General features: G+C 43.4%; 1 protein-coding gene across 1 annotated transcript; it reads right to left on the bottom strand.

Annotated features, from left to right (window-relative positions):
* Positions 1-847: 847 nt before the first annotated feature.
* Positions 848-3,157, bottom strand: CYTL1 (cytokine like 1). Its single transcript, XM_054823747.1, has 4 exons — positions 2,936-3,157; positions 2,784-2,828; positions 1,294-1,422; positions 848-1,128 (listed from the first exon to the last, which is right to left on the bottom strand). Exons 1-4 carry the CDS (start codon positions 3,080-3,082, stop codon positions 1,045-1,047), a joined length of 405 nt encoding a protein of 134 aa, XP_054679722.1. The 5' UTR covers positions 3,083-3,157; the 3' UTR covers positions 848-1,044.
* Positions 3,158-9,253: the final 6,096 nt, after the last annotated feature.

Here is a 9,253-nt window from a genome sequence, read left to right as displayed (position 1 = left end):
AAGATTCTTTCTTTCTTGGTACCAAAGAGCTGCCAGGTGTGAAGGTCTCATGTCCTGCAGATACTGAAGGGACTTACAACTATGGAACTATTATTTGGAAATTTTATTAATCTCAGTAGCTCACTATATGGGCTGTGTCTTAGAAACACAATGATCTGTTCAAACATTTAATAGAGCCACTGCCTCACAACCTACATTCTCACAACAGAGAAGCAGTATTTTTAAAAATTCCACTAATTTCATCAAGGAAATTATTTTCAGTAAGGAAAAAAAAATCTCTCAGTAGAAACCTCCATATTGTCAAATCATGCAGACACAGCAAAGCTTGCATTGCTATGGAAACAAAGCTAAAGATGGCTTATGCTGTGAAAAACAACTTGCAAGTGACTGTGAAAAGTAAGTTTGTAAGAATGACACCTTTCGGGTTGATCTTGAAAGACATGATGTAACACAAACATCTTGAGTTAGAAGGCTATTTTTATTTAGTTTTCCACAGAGACAGGTTACTTTCACCTCTATTCTTACAAGTCTGACATCAAAAACTATCATCATACACATATAAGCTATGTAGAGAGACAACTGCCAGTACATAGTTACACTTTTCCTATCAAACACTTTAAGAAAAAAAAAATGTGGTCCCTTCCAAGCCCATCGAATAAAAAAAGAACTGCTAAGTCATGATAGAGAGTATTGATCGTAATGGATTTTCTTTATATGAGTCTAGTTATTCATAAAAGAGTAAAAAAAAAATCTAGTATCTAATGTTTAAACAAAACATACTTTATACATTTGGCTAAGCTGAAATATCATACCTTGCCAAATGAAAAAATACTTTCTAACCGTAGTTTTCCTAGCAGCTCAGTAGGTATGCAAGGCATGCAGCTCATTTCCTGCCAAGGCTGAGAAAAATGGGTAGGTCGGAGATAATATTGCTAGTGTGCTTGAAAAAGATGTTAGCTGTTAACGTTGTAGTTGACCACGTATGCATATTTTGACTCTTTGTCTTGAAAACTTCCCAGGTACAACTTTTGGGTTGACTTCATTTTAGCTCTCAGTGATGGAGGGCTCAATGGGAGGAAGAATAGGATTTTCCAGAGCGCTACAGTCATCAGTGAGGAACACCAAGTCCTGGAGAAACAAAAGAGAAGGCTAACATTTATAAGGAGGAAGGCGGAAGATAGCACAATGTTGAGAAGCTCGGGCCCTGCTCCAGTTTTGCTGAAGTCAGGGGACCAGGTGGAGACAGAGGGGGCTAAGGGCAGAGTATGGCCCTGTTGGTGCATCTTGACCTACCCTTCTGCAGTAGGAGATCATGATGGTGTACAGGCTCCGGGCCTTTTCCTTCAGCTCGCTCACTTCAAGCACTCTCTCACATCTGGGGTAGGCCACAAAATCACGGAGTTTTGCCAACACACAGTAATTCTGCAAAGCACGCAAAAGAGGTATGTGTAACCCTGCACAAACACAGATTTATGTTTCTCATCCACCACTTACAAAATTCTTACTGCCTCTGTGGGACCCTTGAATTCCTACCTCTATGTAAGTGTAATCTATGTAACCTTTAGTTAGGAAAATTCACCATCAATATTTCATAACAAAGATGTTCAGTCCAAATAAGTGCTTGGAAAAGTGCATGGACACAGTTTTGGTCTGCCAGCTTATTTCTCACATGCTTTAGGAGGCAGCAGTGCCAATACAATCAGATCTGCTCCTGTAGTAGGCGGAGTTACCTACAGAGTAGGTGCATGCTCTCACTTTTAAGAGAGCACCTGATTTAGCTGGTGAACAGATTATCAAGATCTCACAGACATGATTCCTCTGTTCCCGTACGACAGGCAATACTGTGAGCACCAGGAAATTTTTTTTTCAGAGTAATTGTTACCGCAGACTTTGCGTTATCAAAATAAAGCACAGCCAACATGAATTTCATGATGTCCTTGTGAAGCAGGTAAAGCTTTAAAGCAAGGGAAACTGAGGCACTGGCCTCACATTGCTTGGCCTGTGCCATGCAGTGAGGCACCGGCAACTCTGGAACTGGGATCTAGAGGGTCCTGACTTGCAAGAGCTGACGGTGTAGTTGCCTCTGGCAAAATGTGTCAGACATCTCTTGCTTTGTCTGATATTGTCTACCTTTTAGGTACTCAGTGGAGCACTGGGAAAAGAAACAAAATATGTCAAATATCCCAGGGCAGAACACTATGACATAAACTCTGTGTGCAGGAGGCTATTTTGTCTTTGCTGGGAGATGACTACTGCTGTCTTTTCTCAGTATCACACTTCCATATCCTCAGGCGTACTTTTTCTTTCTGGATTCAACGAGTGGCTATTTAAAATGGGAAAAGCCAGCAAGGTATTCCTGCACTTCTCTTTATTAAAGCCGCAGTGCCAGAAGCCACTCGTAATATAAAATGAAGTAGATTTATTAAGTGAGGAAAGTTTATTCTGCATTTCTTCTTTTAAATTATTATTCAAAGTTTTGTTGCACATATTTAACTTCTGAAAAGGCTCTGTCACAATCCATCAATAATGTACAAATGGTAATCACTTTGAAATATTGATTTCCTCATTTGTTAATTTTTAAAGAAATAAAATCTCAGAAGGTCCATAGGGATTTTAATAAGGATCAAAATGAGATTTTTTTTTTCTCACTCATCTCTCTAGTTAATTAAACCTCTAAAAATTCATTTCAAACCACTCTTCTGGACTACAACCTTAAGAGTTATTCTCTTTTTTCATTAGCTGCTTTTACTGCATAGCAGTAAGAAAGAAGTGTGAAAACTTACATGTATGTCCAAGTACAGCCTGGGCAGCATCTCCACACACGAGTCCTGCAGGAAAGAAGAAAAACCCGTTGCAATTTTGTTTTGAGAGAAACTTGTGTCAGAAGCAAGCAACCCACAGCGTCTTTGCAGGAGCAGTTTTTAGGTAGACTCACCACAGCTTTGGAAGTCTGTAACTCCTTAAAGGACTCCGTGATTTCTTTGCTCAGAGACAACACCCTCGAGTAGCAAGTTGGAGGGGCTGTGTTGACTAACAGGGCAGCAGAGAGCAGAGCAAACAGGCTCAGCAGCATCTTCATCATGGGGAGCTTGTCCGAAGGAGGAGGAAGGGAGGAAAAAAATCACTGTTAGCGATTAGGCAGCTACTGGTAAGCGTCAAGGAGTAACTTTGACAAGTCAGCCCCCAATTAAATAGTCTCCTGCATCAATGGAAAAAAAAAAAAAAAAAAGTCTGGGGGTGGTCCGAGCAGCAGCTTGCTGCCGTTTTAAATTTCCTGCCAACCTATGAGGCAGAGCTGCTAGTGCTTTCCTGCCCGGAGCAGGGAAAGGAGGGAATGAGGATAACAAAAACAAACACTACTGGCACTTTTCATTCCAGAAAGAAGACAATCTAGTGAGCATCTCGAGCAACAGAAATATGTGTAAGAAACAGCACGGGGTTATCAAAGGGTTGTAGGCCCTGATCCTGTATGTGCTTTGGCACATACACCTCTTTCCTGAGAACATAATGTATAGCTGAGGGACTACACAGGCTGCAGGTAGAGAGGTATCCTTCCAGGACTGGTGTCTTATGTTAGCAGTATCAATCAGACTTGCTTATCATCCTTAGCAGGTCTGAAAGGTTACTGCTATAAAGGAAGCCTCCCACGTCCAGTATCGTTTTCTCTTTTCAACCTATGCAGATGCTCACAATTTCTTAATCAAAACAATAGTGGTTGTTATGGCTGCTTCGGGAGACCTGTGTATTTACACATTTGTGGTCTCAAACAGAATGAATACCTCTCTATATGGCTGTCATAAATGTATAAAAACCATTTTGCTTTCTGAGGCTGTGTTCTTTTATTAGATGCCAGATGGAGCTGAGAAATCCAGATGCTGGGATGCAGTCGTGAGGCTGAACATATGTTGTTCTTACATGTTAATCATGCTATAAAATGGAGGGACCCTTAAATGAAGAACTGGTTATTTCACAAGTTATCCCCCCCACACACACCAACCCCGCCCCCTTCAAATTAAAATTATATTAACCAAAATAGTAAAGTATCTGATGAAGTAGTGCAATGCCCTGGCATTGCAGTAGACCAGGAGGGTTCATCTGAAGGTGGGAGAAGGGGAAATGGCTGAACACCTGTAAAAGAAAGGGGCTTCCCACCAGCCATTTTAGAGAGAAAATCAAAGTCTTGAAAACTACTTTTGGGAGAAAGGAGTATTCTATATGTTGCAGAGGACTCTGACTTAAATCCACCAAAGCGCCTGGAGGAAACAGGGAAAGACAGCTGCATACTACTGTCTTGTTATACATTTATTCACTTTCACAAAGAACGATTGGCATAAACATAAAGTTGAAGAGGAAAGGAGAGGAAAGAAAAGTTGGGAGTCCTGGTGGTGGGGAATTTAGGACTTGCCTTGGCGAATGGGCTGCTGGGTCTTATTTTCAGGAAAGAGAGTTGCCAAGGCAAGTGAAAGAAGAGGCCAGAGGAAGACAGGAAACCTGAGATGGCCCCAGGCAGCTGGACCATAGATCTAAACACAGCTGCCTAGAGCATGTCCAGGGAAAGGTTGCTACTTACTGTCAGCCTTGCCGGTAAAGAAACAGACTCTTAACCACCATCTCATTACTGTAAAGAGTAGCTGAGGGTAGGAGTGAAATATTACCCTTCTATCCCATTCTCATTTTGCAAGCTACTAAAAAGTAGTTGCTCTGCCAGAAGAGTTGCTCTGCTGTCTTCTGAACAGCATAAATGCTCTCCCAGTACAAGAAGTCAGCAATCCATCTGCTGCTAAGAATGTCTTCAAAATGAAGCATTTGGGTTTTTCTATGTTTTGGGTTTTGTTTCGTTGTTTTTTTTTTTTTTTTTTTTTAAGTGCAAGCAATATTATTTTTCTTGGTATTTTACCTATATTAAACCTACAGCGATGACTTTCAAACTGCAATTAAATCTGTGCATCATGTTCCAAAAGACAGTTAGATGTGGAAGTGCTTGTGACAAATGTGGCCTCATGGCTACTCTTTGTCTGGCATAAAACACCAGCAAAACAGATCTCCAAGTCCTGTGTCCTGGCCATGGTCAGGCAGCTGAAAGCTATTTAAAAATCTCTCTCTTTAGGATGAGATAATGTTAAAGGTGTCAACACTGATTTGGAATTACGTTATGAACAGAGCTGTACATTGGTTGCCCAGGGCCAGAGAGGCAAGCATGCAGCTTCCTATAGCCTAACACAACACCCTGACTCCCAGGTTGGGGTGCCAGCCCAGAAGCCTCACCCAGTGGTCATGTCTGAGGGAGCCTGGCATAAGCACTGAATGCCACCTGTTACAGTCACAGCCCTCAACTCCAAGAAGACATCCAGTGGAGGAAATTCCCAACACTTGCATAGCACTGAGGGCTTACGATTTTTGACCAAAAAGTGGTAGACTTGGAATTCATTTCTTCCTCAGTTTCTGAAGATGCAGTGTTGGGTTGGATGGCTGTGTTCTGAGGTAGTGACGAAGGGAACGGGAGGAAAGGACTGCCACCCGCCATTCATGCCTTTGCACTTGAAGTCTGTCTGGGTCCACACCTGCAGCCAGCATACCCATGACTCTTGTCCTGAGAGGTGAGATTTGCTTAGCCCCACACACTTATAGGGATGCTTTGCATCTGACAGGCAGGGAAATGATCCACCCATTGAGTTTCTTCTGCAGGCGACCAAGCTCTTCTTGGCCAAGACAGCAAAGCAAAGGCTGGATCCAGGCCTCACGAAAACATTTAACCAAATAAACTCTCTGCTTTGTGAAGGGGCAAAATTACTGAAGTAATTTGCTCTGAAGTTTTTGCTCAGCTGCAGTATTCCTGCTTTGTGGTTTCTCACTTTGAGTTTCCTAACTCAAGGAAAGCCACCTGTGATGGATGTCTACTCAAATAGTTAAAGAAATGAGCTGCTCTCAGAAATACTAGCAAAAAAGGATTTATTTTTTTTGGAAAAAAAAAGGAAGGACCAGAGTTTAATTTCCTCACCTAAATCTTCTCCTCCCTGGACCAGATTACATGCATAGTTGACTCTGACCCAGATGGATATTTTCCAGCATCTACTAGCTCATCAGCACTTCCGCACATCTCAGCATGCAGAATATGCAACTCAGTTCAAAAAAGACAGTCTCAGTTATTTTCTATTTGTAGCTCATCAGCAAGTTTATCCTTGAGCTGTGAATGCATTCAATTTGTGGTCCAGATATGAGGAAATAACTTCTTTTTGTCTAAGAAGCTTGCTGGTGACTTCAAGGAACTTGCTAGTGACACCAGGCACTGGGAGTCCTTTCAGTCTAAGGCACAGCTCTGAACCAGATACGCAGTTACCAAAGCCCTTGAAACTCCAGACTCTCCTTTCAGTGACTGGTTTTATCCAGTCACTTATGCAAAGCCACTTATTAATTCTGGTGTATACCCTGCCTTGGGCAGAGAAGGTCTTTAACAGGGAGACACAAGCTGTTCTTCACAAAGACTAATAGCATCTTAGAGGCAATATTAAAAACGGACATGGAAATAGTCTTTAGAGCTACAGGAGGGGAAGGGGCAAAGATCAAAATATGTCAGAGTCAAAACTCGCCTCAGGATTGCCTCTACGGAGAAGCTGCTATTTACAGCCCTTCCAGTCTGTGGGGCAATGCTCAGGCTGGCATTAGAAGGGAGCACAGCAGGAGTCAATCAGTACCACCATATCTGTGAAGCTCAGGACATGGACATCTCCACCACAGACACATCTTTACCATACTCCTCAATTCAGTGAGCATATGAGGGCTCCGAGGGCTCAGGACACACACTCTCTGAGTTTTGCATCAACTCTTGAGGCTGATGATGTCACTACAGCCCTGAGTGCTATTTATAGTGCATATATTTACCCTTTTTTAAGGAATATTCCATAGCAAAAGCAGGCACATGGGCTGAGAGAAAAATTAGAAGCCTATCATGACATAATTGTGTACATTTTTTTTTTTTTAAAATTGAGCTATGTTGTCCTTTTGCTACCAAGTTACTGAAAACTCAAACAATAATATTTTTCTAAAAGTCAAAGGACTCACTATGCAGGCAGAAATTCCTCCAATATTTGAACAGTCTACCAGGGCCTCCACCAACTTTTGACAAAAGCTCTTTCAAGTTGCTGACTTCCTAATACCAAAATCCACTTGTTTACTGAAAATGTTTATTTTAAAATAGTCAGGGGCTGCCATGAGACACCTCATGAAATGAGTTTCTGATTATATTGAAAAATAGGAAAGGAAAAGTAAAACGGCACTTTACAGAGAAAGCCCTGTGTATTGAAGACGCGATCCAAAGCCCTGTGACTCAGCTGGCTGTTGTGGCAAAGGTGCCACTTCTTGCTTCAGAGCAGAGCTAAACTGCCCTGCAAACTTCAATCTCAGCACAAAAGAGGTGTTCGCAGGCTTTTTGGAAACCCTGGCTTTTTGGTTAAGCTCTTGTCTGGTTGTCCTGTTTTTCCTCACTGTGCAACAGTGCACTTTGTTGAGCCTTTTTGTAGACACCAGCACTGAATTTTGGGATGGGGGTTGTGCAGCCTCGCACATTGCCCTTGGTCTCAGGGGTGCTGGTACAGAAGGGAAGCTGGGTACAGCAGCAATGTGCCTGCATTTGAAGCTGGGATAATCCAACGTGTCTCCTTTTCTCTGTCACGCTAGTCATAAATCTCTGCTGGTGATCTGCGTGGCTTGGCCAAGCTGTGGGCAATGCACAAGGCAGGCAGGCAGGACCTGTTGTTGTGTTGGTATCACAACACTGTGTCCCCGTGAGATATAGCAAAAGTACTCTTTGCTTGCTCAGTGGTATGGGATTCTTTTTTCTACGCTGCTGTTGTTATTTTTAAAAATTTACATATATATTGAGGAAACAGATGTTACTGCTCAAAAGCCTGTTCTTAGATAAAATGGTTATAGAAGCAGCTAAGCCATCTGAGTCAGAAAAAGCAACAAGATGTTCTGAATCTGGAGGTCTTGCCAGCATGAACCTGGCACTGGGCACTTTCCCTGCAGGAAGACATATGGAAATGGGGAGTCCTGTGGTCCAGGACAGAGACAGGACAGCCCAGCAGGGCTGGGGAACAGGAATAATTGCCTTGTGCTGCCTCGGACCAGTGACTGAATCATTGACGCTGGCTGTGCGTACCAGCCCTCTCCGTGGGCGGTGTGTCCAACCTGCCTTTGCAGTGGGGCAGGGGCTTGGGCAGCAGACTCCCGAGTCCCCTGGGGTATATGGGGCTCAGCACGATGGCAGAGCCTGGGACGGCTCAGAGATGGCCGCGCGAGCGTCTGTCGCTGCAGTGCAGACGTAGCCCGGCTTGTCTGTGTCTTGGCTGCCGTCTGTGTAATGAGGATAATGGTATTTCCCACGGACGCTGTGGGAACGCAGCCATCAACACCAGGGAGACGGGAGATTACGCGGTTTTAGCCCTGTCAGTGATACTCTTTTCAGTGACTGCAAGGCTTATTGATTCAAGTAATGCAGGATTTAGAGTCTTAAGCCTTCACTGCCTTGCTAAGAAAAAGGCAATTTTTATCTCGGAGTAACTCACAGACCTCTCTGGTGAAATAACAGCAGCGCTTTCAGTCCGGCTCCCTGGCTGGGTGTGAGCTCGGGCAGAGCTGCCTCCTTCCCTCCCGGCAGCACACAAGTGCCTTGTCTGCGCTCCGTCTGGGCTTCAAGACCACTCACGTGTGTGAGTTATCTTAAGGTAATACCATGTTTTATTAACACTGAAGTCAGGGCCTCAATAACAGTGTTTTGGAGAGAAAGCCTCATTCAGGTTTAGACCAGTGCTCAGCAGTAAAATCAAGTTATTCATGCTTTCCTGCCCTCCCCTTGCCCTCGTTCCCCCTCTCTCTCCACATACACATGCAAATGTGGCAGATACCTCCAGGTCTTATCGTTGCTGGTCAGCTTCCCACCCTTCCTAATTACACTCATGATGAAAAATGGTGTCAGCCAGCAAGGAATGTATCAGAGGTGATACAAATAAATGTATTCATCTACCAAATTTGCCCCTGATGCAAGCCCACTGGGGAATTCAAGGGCTGAGAAAACGCAAGATCTGAGCTATCCACTCTCAGAGGTTGTCCCTCCAAGGAGATGTTGTCTGTGCTGTGGTTAATCTGCAAGGAGATGAGGAAGTTAATTTTCTAGGACTGGTATTCCTGCACCTTTCAGAACCATTATGCCACTAAAAGAAAATAAATGGATGAGACTGGAAGTGCAGCTCTGGAT

The sequence above is a fragment of the Grus americana genome, chromosome 4 (genome assembly GCF_028858705.1).
Source record: "Grus americana isolate bGruAme1 chromosome 4, bGruAme1.mat, whole genome shotgun sequence".
Classification (NCBI taxonomy): Eukaryota; Metazoa; Chordata; class Aves; order Gruiformes; family Gruidae; genus Grus; species Grus americana.
The sequence above is the reverse complement of the archived record's forward strand: the minus strand, read 5'-3'. Positions and strand labels throughout refer to the sequence as shown.